Source organism: Elephas maximus, chromosome 26 (genome assembly GCF_024166365.1).
Source record: "Elephas maximus indicus isolate mEleMax1 chromosome 26, mEleMax1 primary haplotype, whole genome shotgun sequence".
Lineage (NCBI taxonomy): Eukaryota > Metazoa > Chordata > Mammalia > Proboscidea > Elephantidae > Elephas > Elephas maximus.
In genome coordinates, this window is record NC_064844.1 from 11,561,253 (window position 1) to 11,585,530 (window position 24,278).

General features: G+C 36.8%; 1 protein-coding gene across 22 annotated transcripts in view; it reads left to right on the forward strand.

Moving 5' to 3' along the window:
* NRXN1 (neurexin 1) overlaps positions 1-24,278 on the forward strand; it is a 1,236,536-nt gene that overhangs the window by 584,293 nt on the left and 627,965 nt on the right. For 13 of the 22 annotated variants that reach the window (XM_049870248.1, XM_049870249.1, XM_049870252.1 and 10 more), the window contains 2 exons: positions 740-766; positions 20,845-20,967. In XM_049870248.1, coding sequence (XP_049726205.1) covers positions 740-766; positions 20,845-20,967 — 150 coding nt within the window. Of the gene's footprint in view, positions 1-739; positions 10,773-20,844; positions 20,968-24,278 lie in introns of those variants that run through there. The other 9 variants (XM_049870253.1, XM_049870259.1, XM_049870271.1 and 6 more) reach the window with 3 other exon arrangements.

Consider the following 24,278-nt stretch of genomic DNA (forward strand, 5'->3'; position numbering starts at 1 on the left):
TTATATGAAGCATAAGAAAAGGAAATTAATAGCAGTGTTAACCACGGCACTTGCTGTGTGGAGATAACAGGGTCAGCTCCTAGGAGAAGAATAGGCTGGTAGGCTCTGGAAAACGACAGCACTCTTAGCCAGCAGAGTTTCCTTCCTCCTCCAATTAATACCCGGCGTGGAATCCGGACAACATCTGGCTGTTACTTTTTGGTGCCCAAGCAAATAAACTTAAAAAAGAAAAGAAAAAAAAAATTAAGATGAGGTGAGAATAATTTTAACTTGTTCTGCATTTGACCACTGCCGTTCTCTTGGCCTTTGTGGGATATTAGATTTTGGAGGTCCAAGATGTCTGAGCCTAGCTGTGCTTGCACTGTACCCCATTGTGACGGAGCACTTTTTAATTATGTGGAAAACAACGATATGTTCTTTCACAGATGGGGAGAAAGTCGCAGCCAGTCTAAGCCAAGCATCTTTGACAGTTAACAACTCTTTATTTCACTTAGATTTGTCACCATGTAGCTTTGTTTGAATTGGCCATATTTTTTTTTAAACTCTCTCTTGTTGTTTCCAACGGTGAACTTTTATAACAATAAAGCTGGGTTCTAGAAGTATGTGAAGAACAATGACACGGAGTGGCCATATTTGCGTGTGTCTGTCCCCGGAAGGGTGGACTGTGATTTTATTGGATGTCTGCAGCTATTACCTTGAAGGATAAATTTTCATTTTTCATCTATTCTTCCCCATCTAGATTGTATCAGGATTAACTGTAATTCCAGTAAGTGCCTATTCAAAATTTTTAAAATGTTATTCCTCCCTTATGATGTAAGCTAGTTGAGAAAGAGAGAGAAAAAGAAAAATGTAGACTTTATAAAACTCATGAACTGACTTTTGAAATAGACCAGTCCATCATCTGGGTGTAAAAATTCATTTTGAAACCTGTCCAGCTGAAGCCTTTTCCACTGCAACTCCTAGCTCTAAGTGGGAAAAAAAAATGACATGTATTTTGTAACAGAAGGTACAAATGTCTCTATAAGCCATTCCATACTCCAAGTGGCATTTATATTTTGCCAGACCTGGGACTATAGGGACTGTCTTTATGATCAAATAGCCAGGAGAAAATACTATGGGTCTTCTGCACTTTTGTCTCTTAACTCAAATATAGAACAAAATATACTTAATTCCTCACTTGGAGAGCTACCATTAAATTCTCTTAAATTCAGTCAAGATTGTACACAGGAAAATCTGTTTTCCCAAATTTTATATTCACAGAAAATTACATATTTAAAGAGTTTCCCATGCTAATTGAGAGTATTTACATGATGAATTTTTACATCCTAATTATATATCTGCAAAAATAACCAACACCCTTCAGATCTGTGATGTGCATGCCAAATGATGAGTCAGAAAAAAAAAAAAATAGATGCATGGACTGAGTTTGATTTGAATTTGGACTAGAGAAACTGAAAGGATATGAGGACTGTGATTTTATTTTGAGTTGTAGCATTATCTTAAGAGTAAATTTATTTTACTACTTTACATAATTTCTTTACATAAATGTTTAGGTTTTTTTTTTCCAGGTTCTGCTGACCACAGGTTGGGAATGTCCTCCAATGATCACACAGTTCTTAGCTATTTAAATAAAATGGTTCTAACAAGCTGCTAATGTCTCATTGTCATACCCAGTAGAAATTTCTCTTTATTCTTGGAGAAATGCTGAATATGAGTTGACGGAGTTTACTCTCCAAGCTACTGGCTGCGTTTCCAAAGGGCAATAAGTCATCCTCTGAGGAACAAAATGGCAGCCTCAAACTTAAAAAACCAAGAAGCTCAGGAAATGTATACTCTTTAGAAATACTAAGCTTCTTACAACTCAGCTTTGTCTTAAAATATTCTAATATCCATTTTTTTAAGTAGCCTAAAAACAAATCTGCCCAACAACAGCAGTAAAGAGGTAACTGAATCATGACTTACGAAAATTTAAATTGGTAAACTTTCACCAACAGAGCTGATATCAAAAATCACCTCAAACAGAATAGTTCCAGGAAATAATCTCTCAAGAGAGCTCCCACACAAGTGGAATTTTTCAAGTGTGTCTCATTCTCCTTTCCAATCCCATCTCTTCTACACTTTTTGAAAAGGAACACATGTTATGCAGGTCTAATGGCATGGTCTTGCACAGCTTTCCACTCTGGGGCATAGATAGACACAAGCAAAGTGACAGCTCCCAAAATACTTTCTTCCTGAGCCAGATACGTGCTTAAGTGCACCTATAGGTTTTCTGGATTCCTCCAGTCTTAGAAAATCCATATGGGGAAAATATTTCATTCTAGGTCTCTGCCTTATTTACTCTATTTATTTTGTATTTCTTTGGATTTTTAAATTTACAAAGTGTAATTAAATAAATTAGCAATTGATAGAAATGAGCCAAACCAAATGTGATCCTGTGTTGGCTAGCTATATCCACAGCTTTTTTAAATATACGTTAATTGTATAATTACCCTTATTAGACTCTTTTCCTCCTTCAGTCTATGTCAGGAGACTCTGATACTAAGCACCATCTTTTTTTGCTCTGGATGTTCCACAGAACACTGCCTTTGAGGACAAAGGTTTTTGGTGGTTAGTGGATTTTTTTTCCCCCTCTTTAAGGAATATGTGTGAAATTTAAATTTTTTGAACCAAATGGGTGATTATGAGCTTTCAGTGTGCACCTGGAACAGGGCTGCAATGGCCTTAACTTGTCAGCTGTCACTGGAAAGAGCGTTCAGTTAACAGGTAACATTTTCATTCCTATTTGCCTTTATTTTATTTGTGGGCAGACGCAGTAGAACACAAGTTGCCAGTGAGCCGTGTTACTAGTCAAGTTTCCTAGAGGAGGAGTCCATATGTCAAATAATCCAATCCTAACTCACAGTGACTAAATGAGCTGAGATGTCCACCTGTAGTGTATTTCCTGCGAAATAAATGAACGAAATCATATCTCAGTATAATTTGTAGTTTAATAAAAGTCAGATTTATTGAACTTATTCTCTGTGGACTATACTTCTGTCTGAAACCTAGAAGGTGAATGTATGTTCATTAAGTCACAAGTATAGAACAGTGCCATCTCTAAAAATAGTACTGTAACTATTGATTGTATTGTGACATTAATATGAAATACCTCAAAACCAAACCAAACCCACTGCCGTCGAGTCGATTCTGACTCATAGTGACCCTATAGGACAGAGTAGAACTACCCCAAACAGCTACAGGAAATATACAAACTATAATATAAAAAAGATCTCACACTGAGAATATTAAACTCTAAGTTAATTACGTTTGAATGAAAACCTTCCCATACAAATTTCTTTGCATTTTCTCAGAATTGCTCTGCTGTTTCCCATTTTCCCTTCCAGAGTTTGCAGCAGTCGTTACTTGATGCGGAAAAGAAAATATATATAGTGTCAGACTCCTTGGCCTTTGACAGTGAAGAATAGGCCGTGGTGAGGAGGGCTTGTGTGTTTAGACCTGCGGGACTATAAGAGATGGTAAAAAACCAAAATCAAACCCGTTGCCGTTGAGTCAATTCTGACTCATAGCGACCCTAGAGGACAGAGCAGAACTGCCCCATAGAGTTTCCAAGAAGCGCCTGGTGGATTTGAACTGCCGACCTTTTGGTTAGCAGCCGTAGCACCTAACCTCTACGCCACCAGGGTTTCCAAGGGATGGGAGATACATTTTATTTCCCACCAGCCTGTGTCAGTAGGGGAGATGTAGCAAAAGCATCTTCCAGGGACAGGCGAGGGCAGATCTTTTTGTTAAAGATCCTGTGAGAAAGAAAAGATTTTAATTTCAGACCATCTCTCTCAGGTTCTGTAGTCACCCATTTTTTTCCCTGTTGGAAAAGCTGGCAAAGATCTTTAAGTGGGAGGAGAGAACCTGTTGTCATTTAAAAGTCAAAAGCTTGTTTTCATGTGTGGAGTGAGTACTTAAAAAAAAAAAAAACTCCATTGAAAAAGAGCCGTCTCTGTGTCAAAATGTATGCTTTGATCCTTCAGATTACAAATGGAATGTCTCTGCACATAAACCCATACCAATCTCAGCTCTTTGATGCCCCTTTGTTTATATCATTGTTAGAATATGTTTGGCATCTGCAAGTTGGAATTAGATTAAGGTCAGTTTTTGCAAATTCGTGGACCAAAACGTGTTGGAGGTTTTCCACTCTTCTGTCCAGGATGGGAATGAAGGGACAACTAGATGACCCTTGTGTCCCCACCTCATCCCATCTTGTCAAAGAAAGACTATCATGGCTCAACGATTTTATACGAAAGTTGTTAAAACACCACCATTGCTTCATGCCGGGAATTTGTCCTGGAGAGCGAAGGGTACTTCAATAATGCTGCATCAGAAAAGCGTTGTAAAGTTGCATCCTTTAAGCATAATTAGGAGGATAATAGATTAGTTAAATTAATGAAAACAACCCAATTTGTAGGCTGTTTTACCACAAACAAATTAATTGTAGGAATATGTACTAACACAAAATAATCAGCCTTACTGTTATTATCACCAAGAGAAGCCAAGTTAGGCTGAATGAAATATTTTGTGACTAATACATGGATTATTTGCCTGAGAAGGTAAATGTTTTATAATCTCTTGTTTGGTCCATAACACAAATTGACTAAACAAGACCTGAAAATCAATAAATAAAGGAAACACAAGGAATGCAAAGGGAGATTTCTACTCCCTGTGAAATTTCCTCAGATGCAGGATCAGTTGGATCTGTAGAGGCCCTTGGTCTCATTCTGTATTTTTTGTTTTGTTTTGTTTTGTCTGGCAAAGTGCGTAGCCTAATAATGTCATGGTAACCCTGGGACCTATCCTAGAATTACCAATAAAAAAAAAAAAAATTTTTTTTTTTAGAGACAGTCCCAGTTTCAAATGTGGTGCCCAGTAATTCCCAAGAAGATATTCAAACTCCTTAGGCTCTGTGTTTCTCAATAATTTCTTTTCTGTAAATTTGGACTGTGTAGTGATAGGATATGATACGTTGCATTCTGAGATGGTCCCAACTTTTCTTCTTTCTCTCCTAGTATCCTTAAAATTTGTTACTGCTATAGTGTTTGAAAGGGTAAATACACTGAAAATTCAGAAACTAAACTTGGTTCCATGAACTATAAAACTAAAAAAACCCATAGATATTGAGTAGATTCTATCTCACAGTGACTTATAGGACAGAGTAGAACTGCCCCATAGGGTTTCTGAGGAGCAGCTGGTGGACTGAACTGCTGACCTTTTGGTTAGCAGCCGAGCTCATGAGCTTTTAACCACTGCACCACCAAGGCTCCTATGAGCTATAGGTGAGTTCTAATTATTATATAACAAATATGCCATAAATACAAGGCAGCTTTTTTTTTTTTAAATTACAAATCATTGACATCTCTACAGAATGCCCTTGTATGTAGGAAGGCATGAGACCACTTCTGGATCCATGTAAAATACTGGATTTTAATAAACTTGTGGTCTTTGATGCTTGCTTTGCTTTGCTTTGCTTGTTTGCATCTTTTGGGTTTCTTCTTGCCCTCTACCTTCTCTCTTCTCCTGCCCACCTTCTCCTGCTCGCTCGTCTTTCCTTCTACCAACACTTCCTACTTCTCCATTTCCAGTGATGCTTTCTCCTGTTCTCTTTCATTTTCTCACAAGACTAAAAATCTGTTTGGTTGAAAATATTTTTTTTCAATAGGCAGACATTCCAGATACTTCTGGCGTCTAACAACAAATGGTTTATCTAAGATCCAGAGACAGTAAAATTGCAGATGACATTAATGTGGACAAAGTGTCAAGTGTTGAAGTTCAACTCCTCTTTAAGTTTAGCATCTAAGCCATGGAGAGAAAGGACATACAGGGCGAGCAGTTAGCCTCGCTTGACTGTGGTGAGGAAATGCCCTGAATAGTATGTTATTAGAAAATGTACTTTGATGGATGTCTGGAGTGGATAATAAAACCTTTGTGTTATCATTTTATTACCAGAATGAAAAGATCAACTGGATATTAGTTATCACCCATTTTTTTTATATAGATAAAAATGGAAAGTAATAAAGGAATGCAAAATGTCAACCAGTGCCACTTAAGCCATATTAGATTGGTTTGATCACGCTGTCGTTTGGCAGGCCTCTTAAAAAGATACGAGGAAATTTCTGGGGGCTGACACTTGTTAACAGGAAGCAAATATTCAGTGCAGAGCAGATGCCTGATTTCTGAGGAGAAGAAGACTGCAAAGGGGTGTCCCCCTCCTCTTCCCCCACACGACAATCACTTGATTTGTAGGGTCACAGCAGTCATTGCTTCTCAGTGACTGATGCGGTCGGTCCACATGCCCAAGACAGAAGCTGCTCCAGGAACAAAAGACGACAGATGCATAAATACAGAATGCAGAAAGTTTTTGTTTTGTTTTTGGCTGAAAGTGCAAATGAAGGAAAGGAAAAGAAAAACAGGTTTATTAATGATTATTTTTAAGCAAAAAATAATCTAAGAGAAATTGCTGATAACATACAGAGACCATAGATTTCTGAAGGAAAGCAAGTAACTAAAACAGGCAAGGCTGTAACCGTGTGGAACAGAGTAGACCTGCCCCATAGGGTTTCCAAGGCTGTAATCCTTCTGGAAGCAGACCGCAGGGTGCCTGTTGGGTCTGAACCACCAACCTTTTGGTTAGCAGCCAAGCTTTTAACCCCTGCACAGCCAGAGCTCCTAACTCAAGCACCTCTATTTAACACAACTTCTGATCCAAGGGCAGCCTTACTGTCAGCAATGATCTAAAGTGTCATTCCCAATGTCTCATTTTGCCAGTGTAGACAAGTGTAGGCTAGAACTTTTTCCAAGAATTTTTCTATTCCTGCTTTTACTCAAAATACATACCTTATCAATCACTTACCTGCCAGAGACAATGAAAATGCACGTTGTGATCATGAATTTTAATTCCCCACTTTGCAGTCCCTAGAAAGAAATTATTTATCTGCAACCTACTGAAAGAGATGCATGATTTAAAAAGTGATTTTTTTTGCAGATCAGTCATGGTAAAAGTAAGCATCTCAACTAAGCTTCCCTTTATAGGAGCATACATCCTCTTCGTTGAGACACCATGGCCTGAGATACAGGACAGGGGGAAAAAATATATATATGTATATATCCTGAACAAATTTGATTTTTAAAGATTTTAAAGATAATTTTTAGAAAAAAACATTTTAGAAAAATAGATGCTTTGCTATTTGATTATATTTTACTGTGTCTTGGAATTGGCAGTGTTTTCTGAGAATATGATTTGCCTGGAGATATTTGCACAATTCCCCAATTTTTTTTTTAATTATTTAATGAAGACAACCAACATTTTCACAACATAAATTGAAGAGAAATACTAGAATTCACCTTTTGTAAGTTTGTATTCCTAAAGAGTGGTAGTACCAAATATAAAGACCTGCTGAAATACGAAATACATCAATTTGCAAGGACATTTTACACACTCATTAATTCCGCCTTTAAACTGGAATTTTGAAATGGTTATCATTACACTGAAAACTCTTTAATTCAGTTCCCACTAACTCAGATGCCATTCTCATTCGAACACCTTTCAGACTGAATTATACCACTACATACCAAGAAATCATTTGTTAAGCCAATTGGTAACTTTTACTGTATAATAAAAGGCTATTTCTAATTGAAGGGAATACACCATTCGATACTTTAGAAGAACCCGTTTACTCAGTTGTGTAACCACCAACCCTTCGTATCCATTCACTAAAAATAACCCCTGGAGATAATTACCGGTCAACACTTGAGAACAATTAGCATTATTTCTAAAATATTTTATACTAATTCACATTGTTCTTCTGGGTTACTTCATTTATTTTAGGATGATAGGAATAGGATACATATTAAGATTACCTTAGTTAATGAAGATTTATTATGAAGATGCACTAAGAGTTAATACAGACAGGAAATAATTTTCAGTTGCAACACAGATCTTGTGGTGACCAGAATGGGGTTCAAGAACTAGAAGGTTGTTCAGCACACCACAGTATAAATCTAATGGCCAGATGATCTTTCCATCTCTTCATCTGTGTTACCCAAGGGCCCCTCCTCAGGTTTTCTGCCAATATTTTAATTCAGTTCTCCTCTGTCATTTCTTCTGGTACTTTCTCTACTCCCAGTCAACTACGTCTCCTCTCCTGTCGACTGCTTTGCTTCTACTTGGTTATAGCAACTACTTTTTCATGTCTTCTGCTTACTCATGGTGTCTCCTACCTCGTGGTTTCCATTCACGACCTGTGTGTGGCCTTTGGCTTTTTGCTGCTTCCTCACCATCTGCTGACTCTCTCTCTCTGTTTGGTCTTCAGACACCCTAGAAAGATAATCCAGTTTATTCATCACTCACCAGCGGCCTACTAAGCAGAGCTTTCAAATCACATCACCTCGTAAAACACTGGTGAGAGATTTGAGATGTGGAGACAGATGCCCACTTACCATCCAGCCAGCTGTAATCAGAGCGATACATGGTCTACTCTCCTCAAGAGGACCTAGGTACAGCAGCCTTGCTGCACAAACATCTTTAAACAGTCTGAATAAAGATGTTTTTACTTTGGCCATGAAATACCCCATGAGGTTTACAATGCCTTCAGCATAGTGCTGGTTAACATATGATGTGTAAGTCGGTCATCATGGCTCTTTAAATCAGGGGGTGGAAATGCACAGGACCATCACAGAGACTGGGGATGGAAATGTCTGGTTTGCTCAGAGCCCTTCCTTTCTTTCATTTGTTACCAATGGGGTAAAGAGCAAAAGACGGACAAGATGTGCATTTTGAAAACAGTTTCCCAAAAGGTAAAGTAAGAAAAGCTGAGTATTTAAATGGCTATTTTTTTTGCACCTAATACTGAATTATGCATTTATTATTACTTACTGTTTGACTGCATCATTCATATAATTGTGACAATTCTTCACCCTGCCATCCCCCACCCAGGGACATGGGACTAAATTCAGACCTGAAATATTTTGTGCAAAATGCTGTTGAAATAAATTTCAAAGTCAATTGTTTTTTTCTATAGATAGCTACTATAGTTAAAATTGCTTTAGAGAAATGTAGGATTTAATACAAGAATTAGTAACTCTTAAATACTAAAATTCCCATTTGAAGAATGTAGGTAGCCAGTGGAATTGACTCACCAGTTATCAGATACGTTGAGAAATCAACAGTTTTGAAAATCAAGAAATTTATATTGTAAAAAAACATTGCTTCTAGACAACCTGAAGAATTCTAAAACGTCTTGCATTTCAGTGGGTGGAAATGAAAACCCAAACATTATAGAACTAACATGTTAAATTCAGTGGCATAAGTTTGAAAAATTACCATTACAGATTTTTTATGCATTATGAGCTCCCAGTAAAAGAAAATGAAGAAGAAATTATCTTGAGAAGTTAAGCAAAAATTAACTTAAATTCAAGACATATTCACCTGGGAGTGTTGGAATAGGCAGACCAAATGGAATTAGACCATGAGAGCTATTAAACTAACATAAATAATAGCCAACATAACGATAACGATAACCACAAAGAATTCTGAAAGTGACATGATAGATGATGAGATTCCTGAAGTGTTTTTAACTAATTATGTGTTTACAAATTCAACCATTTATCTGAAGATTCCATTCGTTAAATCAGGTTTTAGAAACATGAAACTTTTTGGTAACTGATCAATTATTTAAACTCTTTGATCAACTAAATAAAATTAGCTCAGCCAATAAGCAGTGATGAAATAATCAGCACGTTCTGTTTTCTGAGTTACCAACTGTGAACTTGACGAAGAACCACCATAAATGAATTTGCTTTTCTACAATGTGCTGGAAGAAGAGCCATCAAAATATTTACAGCACCTCCAGGTGAGGTTGTGTGTGATTTTTAATTTCTTCTTGTTATTTATCACTTACGCTAAATTTTCTACAACTGCATTATTCGTTGCTTTTGCAATTTAAAATAAACAATCGGAAGTGGATAAAAGTATCACTTTTCAGCCTTTTGGAGAAGACCAAGTGTAAAAGCAGATAAAAGTAAATATTCTGCTAAGGCGTAATTGAAACCAATTCCACCATTATTTCGGATAATCTGAGCCTACACTATATCATATATTTGTGATGTGGTATGTACATGTTTTAAATATCTTTAGACTACAAATTTTCCACTAACCTAGAAAACAGAATGAGTATTTTTTTAACTGGTTCCTAATTAGAAGTAATTTATATTCATATCTAAAAACTAGAGAAAACCAAGGAAATATACAGAAAGAAACTACCATTTCAGTCTCTGGAGATAAGTTTTGTAACATATCCTTAAGTGTCCTCACAACATGTAATACTTGGCATGTTATATACATAATATGTAACACATTGAATAATATGTATTTCTTTAACAATACCCAACCACTGGGTGCATGTTTTACACCAAGTTCTTTGATTTTGGTAACATATTGAAAACATTATGCCCATTATGTGAGTAAAACATACTGTTTTAAAGTCTCCTCTATGACTTATCTCAGATTTTATGCCAAAGCAGCTTCAGGTCATTGAGCCAGTTGGGGGGAAAAAAGAAGACAAAATAGGAAGAAAACATGTATATGAAAAAGTAAATCCTATCGGGATTTATCAGAGATCTGACAGCAATCAAAGGAAAACTGATTGGAAGCATTTGTGAGCAAGATCTTGAGAAATAAACCAGATTGGAATAACTGTAAATGAAAAGATACTTGTAGATGCATTGGGGTAAGTTATCATCCCTGACTGTGACCTACTAAGTTAAAACCTAACCTCCCCATGGGGAGATCAACTAGGAACAAGCACAGTCATAACTTATTAGTTCTAGCACTTGGTTGAACCTCTGAATACTGTCTCCTCAGAAAACCCAGTTAATTTGGCATAAGATCTAATTGCTTCTTGGTCATTGCTACAGCCGGACAATCACTGTTTTAGAACACTTCCTAGAGATTAAGGTAAACCATTCACTTCACACGACTTTGTCCCAAACAAATTCAAAACAAAGTTGGAAATTAAAATTTGCAAATAAATTCCAAGATTCTTCCAGTTACTGAAATAAATTGTCAAGTGGAATTGTGGTACTCAAATTAGTGACTAAAAGTTAGCCTAATAAATAAGCTAATGATGATAAAATTAAAAAAAAGATCATTAATACTGTTAATAGAATATTAAAAATTCAGACTAATAAATTATTTAGTAAATTTTCTATCATTGACTAGAAAAATATTATTATTCTCATTTTTCCATAATCGATGACATGAATTATCATTAAATGTTGGTCCACAGCCTTCATTTGAGCACTCATTGGGGAAAGAAACTAAAAAGATCAAACCAAATGAGTTGCTGTAGTTCAGAAATTCTAAAGAAATCTTTAGAATGTATTTGCTTTAAACATATAGGTATATGGCATTTATAATATTTATTGAGAAATAGATTTTCAAGCATATAATGAATTCCCATTGAAAGAAAGGGGAAAAAATAACCTTAAAGGGGACCAAAGTTCTTTGTTTTTTAATCTGTTTCTTATATTTGGAGAAAGTTTGTACGAGAATGGCATTTGACAACGTCCAAGGTGTACATCTATCAGCAACATGTGGAAAGTAAAACACAATTAACGCCATGATTCATTGAATTATGCAAAACTAAACCTTCACCTTGGCCTTCTCCTTAGGAAAAAAAAAAAACTACAACTTTTACTGTGTTCAGATGAGGAAGGTTTTATTTAATAAAATAATCTTTGCATTTGTGACTATAGTCCATGGCTTTGTTTGTTTGTGCACTGTCTAGTGAGATGTTTGTAAATTTCCGAGTAGTCAGTGCCTGTATATTAATGAAAAAATCATCGAGACAGCTTGCATCGTGTAGGTATTGTGTAAGACACATTAAAATAATCTTTTTTCTTTTCCCATTATGCTAATACTGAGTGCATTTTCAGTTTATTATGCTTACTTAAAAGCACATTGAATGTTTATTAACTATTTTTATACCTGCTAGCTCTTCTGTGATAAGCATTTCTTAGCAAGGATTTTTTTTTCCTTAAAATAAAGTCACAGTCCAAAATTTTCCTTTCATTATATTTAAGTTTATTTTATTCTGCTTCACCCTAAACTTGTCAGTTGAGCTAGATTAGATTTAAATGGAACTTTTTAAAAAACATTCTCTAGTAGTATATTTATGTAATATGTGTTCATTTTTATTGTATTGTAACTATAATGATATGTTTAAAAGGTAAATTATGTTTCTTAAGATGTATGTTTTTCATATTGAAAAATATTTACCTCAGAGATGTTTATCCTGGTCTGTCAAAAATGGGTACAGTCAATATCAAAGGTATAAAGGCTAAATATTCTGTAGTAGATTATTTAAACTTTGTTTATTCATTTGCCTAGAGCCATATTTAGGCAGAGACGGAACGAGAGGTGAGGCAGCTACACATACTGAAGTTTTTTGTTTTTTTTTTGGAGAATAGAATGACAGTGGTGTGCTTTAGGAATATAACAAGGAGCCCCTTTCCAGAAGATCTCCAAGATCAGACCCTCTTGCAGACAAGATCTATGTTGTCTTGTAATTCAGTACTCACTAAGCCTTGAGTTTCCTAATTCCTAAACCACCTCTTCTCTATGCATTTGCAAGTTACTAACTGCTTTTTTTTTTTTTTTTAACTGCTAGCTTTGGGCCATGTTGCTCTTTCTTGCTCAATGGAAATGAGCAAATAAGCTGTCCAAATAATTAGCCAGATAAGCAACTGAGTTCCCCAAGTTCACCGATCATAGGACTTAGTGAATTCCATGCTGTCAAATATGAAGTAGGCCATGGAGGTCTCTGCTTATTGACACATTTTAGTGAAAGGAGGCATTTAATATCGAGAGATAGTCCATCCACCATGTAAAAAAATCTCACACAATCTAAACAAACAAATCCATTAAAAATATTTAGCAAATGGCTATTATACTCAGAGCACTGAGTTATAGGGTATAGAATATGATCCTGAGGCTGCTATCTCATTTAGAAGATAATAATAATAGTAATAAACACAATGGCAATATACTAGTGTTGGTAAGTATATGTATAATCATTATCTTTACTATAATTGAGAGCTTGTTATATACTAAACCAAAAAAAACAAACCCAGTGCCGTTGAGTCAATTCTGACTCATAGCGACCGTATAGGACAGAGTAGAACTGCCCCGTAAAGTTTCCAAGGAGTGCCTGGTGGATTTGAATTGCCGACCCATTGGTTAGTAGCTGTAGCACTTAACCACTACACCACCATAGGCATTGCTTTTTAGTGCTTAAAACGCATTAAAGCAGTTATTCTTATGACATATTTTTTTTTTATTAGCTCTATCTTACTGATGAGAATACTGAAACACTGAGAACTTAAGTAGTTTGCCCAAAGTCACACAGCTAGTAACTTGTGGAATGAGAATAAAAACCTAGACAGCCTGTGAGTCCAGAACACATGCACCTGACCAAGATGCACACATGTTAAGCATTAAAGAAAGCAAGGAAATTTTTAAATAGCAGTCCAACCACAATGACTACAGTGTGATTAGTCAGCATATTAACTGTTTCATTTCTCCAATGGACCTTAAAAGTTTATAAAATGACTTTAGGTTGCTGTTAGTGTTCATTAAAAAAAAAGAAAAAAACTCCAATCTTAATATTTGACTTATATTATTTGCTCACATTGGTTTTAATTCAGGAGGGCTATTTTTGTTTTTCTTTTAGTAAAAAGTAATAATCTATCCTTAGAACTCTATAAATGTCTGTTTGCCTGTAAATAAAAGACAAAGCAATGTTTGCAGAGGCATTCTGGGTATTCCTCAAGGCTGTATCCTGGCTAAATTGAGGAAGGATAGAGAAGGAGAAAAGGATGAGTTAGGTGGCTTGGCAGGTAGTACAGGGTGACCCAGGTCATGATTGACACCAGGCCTGGCCATCGAGACAGCTGTGAGACAGCTTCTCTGATACCCCAGAGGCAGTGTCATTAAGTGCAGACAGCATGGGGAAGGTGACCCAACTCTGCCTCTTACACAGATGAATGAAGGGTTTTGCCTCTAGCCTTACATACGCATTCCTGAAGAGAGGGCTCACTGAAGAAACTTCAGGATAACTAGCACAAATGTCGACTCCTAGTCAGAGCTGGCTTCACAGGGTACATCTCATGCAGCCACACAGGGCTCTGTGATTAGAAGGGTCCAGAAAAAAAAATGCTCTGCTGTTGCTATCGTGACGTGTAATTTTGAACCCGGGTCCACATCCTCATTTGTGTTAGAGCCCCAAATTGTGGAGCTGGCCCTTCCCCTAGTGATGTTAAAGTGGCCAAAGAAGATTCTGGAAGTGCCATTTACATGTCTCATTTTAATCTGTAATTAAATTTTCTAGTTTATTTATGCAAGACATAAAAATAAAGTAACTCCCAGCCTAATATCTAGAAATTGAGAAAGGACAGAAACATTTAATGAGGACTTCGGCTCCTTTGATTTTTTTTTAAGTAAAAGTTGAATTATTTTTAAAGTAATTATTTTCAAATCAGAAACTCAAGACAAAGTCAGAAAGCTGGCTGGGGATGTCATAATTATAATCCGAGAAGCACATCCTCCTGGCATTTACAGGTAGGAAGTGTTCCTGCCAGGATCAGTGACTCAGGCATCAGGCAATGGTAGCTCTCGCTTCTGTCTTCTCCTGGCTTTTCTCTCTTCCCATCATTGTCCCAGAAAAAGGCTTGTTCCCAACCTCCCACTGGAGACTATTGTCCTCCAAGTCAACTGCCAGATAAAACTTGTTAGCACCTGGGAAAACTGATATAGAAAGAGACATGATTTTACACACACACAGACACATACATATTAAACTTTTTAATGAAGGGTTGAAATTTGAATGACTAAAATTGAGCAACTTTAAATCTGCAAAACAGAAAAGGAGACTGAAGGCATCCAGATTTTAGAACTTGGAGGGACTTTACAATTGGTTTATGCCACTAAAAGCCTTTTTAAATGCTTTTAGTTTTTGTTCTACTCAACTAAGAACCGGAGCAGTACAAATTAGACTAAGCGTAATTAAGGATATGCTAAGAATTAATGGCAACATTGAATCTAAAACTCAGGTTTTCTGAGACTCTTAAACCAGTATATTTCCATTACTTTAGATCTTTAAATACTCACTGTAAAAGCTTATGGGAAAAGGAATTTAAAATTAGCTGTTTATTTGCAACTTACTGGAGTCTGAAAACTATAGCCTGTAGGCTGGCCATCTGTTTTAGTAAATAAAGTTTTATTGGGACACAGCCATGCCCATTTGTTTATATATATTGTCTGGCTGCTTTTGCATTACAGTGACAGAGTTGGTAGTTGGAACAGAGAACATATGACCTAAAATGCAAAAAAAAAAAAAAAAAGGGACAAACTAATTTTTAAACTAAATTAATGACATACAGTTAACCCAGAATTAATGAAAAAGTTAAATGGGATAAACAGCAGACACAACATGGACCACCCAGTTTTAAAACTTCATGATTCTAAGAATCCATGGCACTGCATCTTCTCCCCCTAATTCAATCACTGGGTGCTGTAGGCAGTTTAGTGGTCTTAAAAAGTATTAAACCAAGGAGAAACCAAACCCAGTGCCGTCGAGTTGATTCTGACTCATAGCGACCCTCATGTGTAAATACAGAACCAATTTATATGTGCAAAGCAATGGCAAGCTTTTATTTTCTAAAGAGCTTATAGATGAACTACAGAAGTTTTATGATCCACTTTCGCATGAATGCCCATCCTCAGCCCAGGTAACTGTGGTGGACGAAACCTAGCCTTTCATTCATAAAATGGACATAGCAAATGTATAATTTCTATAAGTTAGACTCTGTGGGGTCCTGGGTGAAATGCTTTTGGTAAAACCATACTAAACAATTTTTTCCATTTCCTCTAAAGTATAGAGAATCAATTTATTGTTCAGCATTGGCTATACTAGCTACAGTTTATAATCAGTCCATTATAATTTGATGGTATTCATTTATAGAGAAACTTATGAAATTCCCTCAGCTTACAAATGTCCTTCCTGTATTTTTCATGGGACTTTGGACAGATAAATTGCCATCAATGTTGACTTCGTTCTCTGTTTGAAAGCCTTGCTTTTCACTACAGGTTTTCTGAGTATCTATGAAGCCACCTAATTTTATTTAGTCTGAATTATTTTATTTCTTTCATTTTAACCAAGGGTGAGATTCAAACTTCTTTCCAAGACAGATGCAAATTCCTATTTTTCTGGTTTCTTTGGTAAAATAAGAACAACTTATAACCAATGTATTGCAAAGTTCTAGGGTAGAGACTGAACTGCCAGACTTGATACATAGAGATAAATTAACACGGTACCTTAAAGAATTGGAGACGTGGTGATAAATTAGTAGCACCTATACCGTCCATGTCCTTAGAATGGCTGAAAATAACTCTGTGTATTATAGGTATGTTTAAATGAATACTCAGCGATCTGTTAAAATATAGAAAATAGCTTTGGGCAATTGCACATCTCATTGGTAATGCCCATTCTCAACAGATTTTTTTATTCAAATGCAAGTGAGCCTGTAGCTACAAGACATGTACATAGCATGGAAATAGAAAAAATATATTAAAATTTAATGATACAGAAGATTGCCATCACAAAGATTAAGACAGCTTGCCACTAATTCTACCTACCTACCCCCCTATCAGCTCTGCAGTTTGCTAGGTGATGGCTGTGAAGAAGCACCCATCAGAATCCCCATGCTCAATGAATGGTTGAATTAAACCAGCCAATTAACCACTAAATAACTGGGTAGAGTTGTAAAATAGAAATTTCTTGCATTTGGTGTATAAGGCAAAAAAAAAGTTGAAAAATCAACTACAAAATATTGAGAAGCAAAACTGCCTTAGTAGTCAGATTAAACAAATTGCATTTGTGTCTAATAAAATGTATAGTATCAACATAGAGTCCCTAGAATAATCCAGGAAGGAATAAATTATATGCACATTCTAATAAGATTGCAATAGAGAGGGAAGATATTAGTCTTCACTCCTTACCACCTCTGAGACTTATTACAATTCACTCAACCCCCCTGAACCTGTTCCCTTAACTATTATATACATGTGTGTATATATATGTATATATATATCTCCCTGTGGCTGAAATAATAAATAGTAGGTTACAATAAGAATCAAGTATAAAAATAAGTATTAATCGTAACTCCCTACAAAACACAGGAAATAGTTGTCTTCAAAATTTGAAACAATTCTTTAAAATATTTCTCACATTAATGCTGGGAGAAAGGCGTTAGCCTCAATAAGACATATTTTGATGAAACAGGAAAAAAGAAATGAAAAAAAAATGCTGGAAGAGAGATGTTAGCATCAATAATGCATGTTTTGATGAAACATGAGAAAAGAAATCTTAATAGGACTTCAAGGCATTAATGGCTTGAGTGACTGTAATTTTGTCATTAAAACTTTGGCAAGAAGACAGATGACTCAAAATGTCAACAGTTGAGCCATCTTTCTTTATCAATTCCACATATTTAAATTTATGTGAGAATGTGTGAACTCAAAAGCACCATAGAGATCAGCTAAACCACCCCCTCAACTCATGGACAGGAATATTCAGCTACCAGAAATTGAATGTGTTAGCAGAGTTTACCCTGTTGACTACAGGTGGAGACAGGTCCCAAGTTGTGATACCTCTTCAAGTGGTCCTTTCTGTACATCATATCTTTGTTGTTGTTAGGCACCATTGAGTCGGTTCCGACTCATAGGACCCTATAGACAGAGTACAACTGACTTGTACAGTTTCCAAGCAAAGTCTGGTGAATTTGAACTGCCGAACTTTTGGTTAGCAGCCAAGCTTTTAACCACTACGCCATCAGGGCTCTATCATATCGTTAGCACTAGCCATTTCAGCCTCCCTGGATAGAAGTATGGTGTATTGTTCAGAGATTTTCTTCCACCAGGACTTATGTGGAGGGTGTGTAGGATTTCTTAGTAGTGGGATCCTTCTGTAGTGTAAGCTGGAAGATATGACAAAGAGCGTCTGCCCCCTTCATTTTAGAGATGAAGAAATTGAAAGCTTAAGAGGTTAAGTTGCTAGCTGAAGATCACAGAGCTGGGAAGTAGCGTAATACGAGGGGAAGCAAGAAGGTTTTGAGCAGGTCAGACCAAGGATGGAGCTGGGTTCTGTCGCTTATTAACTGTGTGACCCTGGAACAGATAGTTTTAGCTTTCTAGGACTCCATTTCCACATCTGTAAAATGATAAAAATGCAAGTGTGAAATAATAGATAAGTGCCTGACATTTTATGAACATTCAAGAGTCCCCGACTTCCTTAGTAGAAAGTCAAGGATGAGCATCTCCCCGTCTAGTGCACTTTCTATTACACAACATGTCACATGGGTAACATTGTTTTGGACCAAGAATATTAAATGCATTTTTAAAAGCCTTGTCTTCCAAAACCAATCTTTTCACATTTTTAATAATGCAAGAAGGGAGCTTGAAGTCGGCCCTCAGAGATTTTTTATGAACCAAAGGGTTGCTTTTAATTGCATTTTGTGCCTGTTGTTATGGAAATGGTTGTTTCATAGACTAGGCATTATGACTTTACTGCAAGATCAAGCCCAGAATGGGGTATAATGATGATATCATCCTTTTGCTTCCTTTCTTTGACAAAACACATTTAAAATTAAGAGGACGGGTGTGAAGGTGCTTCAAAAGCACACGTTTCTAAGAAGAAAAAAAAGCTTTTCTATAAAAATAGCTTTTAAATGGTATATTCACTTTTCAGACATCAAAACAGAATGAACTTTGCTGCCAGTAGGATGCTTAAGACGCGGCAACTATTTAACACTTCTTTCTTCACTATTGAAACTAGAAAGGGTGCCTTTGATCCTGGAACTTGCTTTCAACATTTGGTCTCAAAGCATCTCTGCAGTTGCTGAGCTAACAGGCTCCCTTTAGTTATTTGGTGATCTAGCTCTCAAAATTGTTGTATCTAGAATCATTTTTATTCGTGTATCTGGATGTATACTTTAACTTCTCTAAAGAAACAAGAAGAAAAGTTTCCTAATCTTAATAATGGCCCTGTTTAATGATTTGAGGTAATTCTTCCTGCAAAATTTAGTTTATATCACTGGCTTATTTTAAGCCCCAGAGACATCCCAGCCGAGAAGATAGAACTTGTATCATTAGCAACACCATAAGAAAGATATCTGGGGGCTGAATAGACGGCCTGCAGCTCTGAGAGCAAACAGTGATCTCCTGCTGGGTGGACTGTTGAGGTTTCTTCCAGTTGTTTCCATCTATCTATCTGTCTGTCTATCTACCCAATCTTTCTTCTTTCCTTTATCCTCATCCCTGGCTTATATCTCAGCCTTATCATATATCCTCCAGTGATCCTTGGATATTAATTGTTTTGCTGGTGGAATTTGGTTGAAGGAGTTATGAACCGCAATGTTGATCCTGAATCAACTGAAAATCATGAAATTCAGTGATGCAATGAATGCCCTTTATTATTTCAAAGCACCAGCAAGTTTCAGTACTTAGAAGAAAAAAAAAAAAATCCATCAACAAATAACATATCTTTAAAAAGCTTTTCATTATTTTCTACCAAAGAATCACAATGTCTTATTAGTAGAAATGATATTTTTAATGTCCAGTTATATTAACAGCTAAAATTACTTCTGGCAAAAATAAAATTGTTCCTTGCTTTGTATTTATGTTGAAGGTAGACATAGCCTAACTTTGTCATTTCAATAATTTCCATAAGACAACTTTTTTAGAATGTTCCAAACCAATTTGAATCACATTTGCAAAGGTTTACATGTATTCATGGACAGTTAGTTACTTTCCCAGTTGGTTACATTTCTGGTTACGCTTCTTGCCCTCATCATTCGGCCTTTAGCTGAAAGCCTCCGCCCTCTGCCGTTGTTAATCTCACTTTTGCTTTCTCCCTATTCAACAGTTGGCCCTTTTTGGCTGTGATTTTTTTGTTGCTGTTGTTTGTTTGTTTGTTTTTCCTTCTTCACTGTCTAGGAGTCAATACTTTTACCTGTACCCATTTTCTCTGCCTCTACCATATTTTTTTTTTTTTTCTACCATACACAGAAAGATTTGTACCATATAGGTCAATTAGTTAGGAGGAGGTTTTTAGATTTAGTGTTTAGACACCACTTTCCATAAATTTAACAGGCAAATGAAACTGAGAACATGATGGACATTGAAGTGACATGATGTAGAAGCTGGAGAGCAGCCAAAACACAATATAGTACCCTGAGCAGCCTCCTGTCTAGAGTCTAATCAGCCACTGAAATTGATGAGCTAAGGACCGACGGTTGGATCGCTCCCCTCGGTCAGGGGTTACATGGCTGCTAGCCATGCCTTTAACAGCAAAGTGATAACTACAAGTCAGAGAATTTCCCTCAAAAAAGAAAAAAGTGTGTGTGAATTGGGAGGTTTCCCAGTGTCTTATTGACTGTGCCTATTTATGACAACAGGTCCATTAGCTTGTCTTAGATCAATACATAAAGATCTTTCTTAAATGGTCACACATGAATGTTTGTTAACTTGACATTTTCCTTGCTTGCTATGACTCTAATGGGCTTGAACATTGGTCCAGCCAATCTCTCTTCCCTCCTTTCTCTCTCTCTTCCTTCTCTCATTTCTTTCTTCTCTCTCCCTCCCTCTCTCCCCTTCCTTGTCTCTTTCTCTCACTCTTTCTCTGTGAGGCTCATTTGTTTGACTGATTCTGAGTGTCCATAATGACTGTTTGGCATATTCTACAGGCAAAGGTCCCGAGACCCTTTTTGCCGGCTATAACCTCAATGATAATGAATGGCACACAGTGCGTGTGGTTCGTCGAGGAAAAAGTTTAAAGTTAACTGTGGATGACCAACAAGCCATGACAGGTAAACCCCCTCTATCCTTATCACCTTTTTTTTTTTTTTTTGCTGAAGCTTTAGACTTTCTCATTTCTTGCAGGTGGCTTTGAAAACCAAGACTGAAGCATAACTCCAGCTGATACACACAGTTCATTTCTTTGTTTGAATTTTTCTAACGGCAATTCCATTTAATAAGCAGCCTGCCTGGCAATTTGCCCCTGAAATGATCAACGCTTTTAATGTCATCTTCTTTGCCCTTTAATAATTCAAGAAGAAATGATAATGTATTTTAATTTTTTGTGGCTTGATAAATCTCTTAGGGCCTCATAAAATATTGAAGTCATTGTTTGGATCACAATTTCTGTTCAGTTTCTTTCTTACATTTTTTTGGTGATAAATAGCAGCGAATTCTACTTTTTAGCCTCTGGATAAATTGATTGGTGCACTGGCTTTCCATGCAGGTGGACAACTTTTTAATTTTAAGCAATAATAGATTATTTTTGGCCATTTAACATGGTTGGTTAAATCTAATACTTAGGATGTCAATTTCAATTCCTGGTTCATAAGTTTCCTAACTGAGATGAACCTTGTAAAGACCCATCCCAGAGACATGGGGAAATGGAATGGAAGAGGAATCAATGCACCTTCATCATTTGGCTGAAAATAACTTCAAGTGCATGACTTCTGGGAAATTAGGTCCCTTTTCTTTTTCAAAGAACACCTCCATTTTAATTATTTTGGTGTAAGGCACAAGATGGTCCTGGTGAAGTAGAGAAGTGTCTATATACTGCAGCCATTCCTAAGAGGGTTCCCATGCCCAAAACGCAGTCAGTTCTATCAGTGTGGAGGTATATATGGGAATTATTTTTTAGTTCAAATTACACAAACTATGACTCATAGATCTCTTAATATCTTTCATTAGCTCTTTGTGGTTTTCCAAAACTATTTTCTACATGTGGGTGACCCCAAAATTTACTTTGAATCAGAATCACCTGAACAGCTTTAAAAGAAGTAACGCTTTAGCCTTGCTCGATTTCAACTCAGTGACCTTCTAGGACAGAGTAGAACTGCCCCATAGAGTTTCCAAGAAGGGGCTGATGGATTTGAACTGCCCACCTTTGGGTTAGCAGCCAAGTTCTTAACGACTGCATCACCAGGACTCCAGAAATTCTGGGTAGAGCCCAGGGATTCGTATTGCCTAAAAACTCTGCAGGGTACTCTGATGCATGGATTGGCACACTATTTCATTTCATTCTCAGAGGAAGAAAATCAACCAGAGAGCGTAGGCTTTTATTCAAAATTGCCAAGCATGAGGAGGCTCTGAAGGAGCTGTCTAAACTTAAGGAAGGCAGAATTTTTATAGGACTTTGGCAGGGTGAAGTCAAATGAAGTTGAACTAGATTTCAAGTTCTTGGAAGAGGAAGGAAGTGTTTTTGTATATTAGCAGGTATTGTTTACCCAACTTTGGTTTTATAAAAAGCAATAGATTCATTGCAACACTATCCACAATGGCCAAAAGGTGGAAACAACCCAAATGTCCATCAAAAAATAAATGAATAAGCATAATACGTGTTTGTATATATGTACATACATACATATATACACACACAATGGAATATTATTCAGCCATAAAGAGATATGAAGATATGATACATATTACCATATGGGTGAACCTTGAAAACATTATGCTGAGTGAAATAAGGCAGACACAAAAGAACAGATATTATATAACCCGCTCACCTGACAGAGGAGGGAACATTGCCGCTGAGTCAATTTGAACTCATAGCAACCCTATAGGACAGAGTAGAACTGCCCCATAGGGTTTCCAAAGCTGTAATCCTAACTGAAGCAGACTGCCACAGCTTTCTCCTGTAGAGTTACTGGGAACTGCTGACCTTTTGATTGGCAGCTGAGCACTTAATCACTGCACCACCAGAGCTCCAAATGCATAGAGACCAAAGTTTATCAGTGGTTACCAGGGGCTGGGGGGAGGGGGATAAATGGGGAGCTATTGCTTAAGGGGTACTGAGTTTCTGTTTGGAGTGATAGAAAACTTTTGCAAATAGTGGTGACAGTTCTACGACATAGTGAAGAAAATTAATGTCACTTCATTGTACACTTGAACATGGTTAAAATGACAAACTTTTTGTTATACATATTTTGCCACAAAAAAAAAAAAAGGATGGAAAGAACCAGGTAGGGCCTAAGACCATGTGCAAAAGATTTGAAAGACACAGGTGCTGGGAACAAGGCCATGTGAGAACCACAGTGGGGAGCTCTCAGTCCTTCAGTGTCTTCCTACCTCAGTAAGTAGATAGTATATTCAACTTCCAGGGAATACATCATTCTTTTATTTACTTAAGTGGTTGTGCATCCATCTACTACCACCAATTATGTTAGGAAGCAAGGAGTCAAGAAGTTAATAAATACTTATTGGATGTAGCTTGGTTTATAGACTCAAGGAACAATGACTGATAGATATAAAGAAAAACTCAGCAAGAGCTGACTGCTCTGGTTATCATTTCTAAGCTTATGTCACATTATATTTTCACACTTCTGCTTCTGGTAACGGACACCATCTTCATGGTGAAGTTACCAATATCTCCTTGGATGGGTGATCTTAGCAACTTTGGCACCTAAGAATTCATTGGGAATTTATAGGCCATTGACGAGGTTTGACTTGTGACCTGAAAGAAAAGAATTCCCTTTTAGAATTTCCAACTTTGGAGGATAACAATTTTTTTTCCTCTAAGGCAATTGTTTAATACCTTCTTTCAGCAAGTATTATTAAAATTATTGTATGAATATTAGCCCACATACTCAAGTGTACAAGACACGGCACATTTCTTAATTGGCCATATACCAATTTAAAGCAGACCTTGGGCCCTTCTTCTGAGTTTGCAAAATTTTCAATCATTGTCATTGTTGGTACCTACTCCATTTACCCTGGGTCATTCAGAGCCCCTGTTTCCTTGTCTGCTGTGGTCCACACTGAGAAGTCAGTAGTCCAAGTTTGTCTTTGAATTGCATGGAGTCTATTGCCCCTGTCTTAAGTGGGGCTCAATGTCATTGTCCAACCTCTCTAGGTTTACCTTCACCATTTCTTTCTGAGGTCTTTTCAACTTCCCTGAACCCACCAGAAAGCAGAACGCTGATACTCAGTACCCCTGAATCCCACCAGTATCCGTCTGTTTCTCAGTAGATAGTAATCTCTTCTTATTCTTTTTTCAGCCCTCAAAGGCATTCTGCTCTCATCTTTTCCCTTCTGGAACACCTTGGGAATTGTTGTTAGGTGGTGTTGTCGTTAGGTGCCATTGAGTCGGTTCTAACTCATGGCA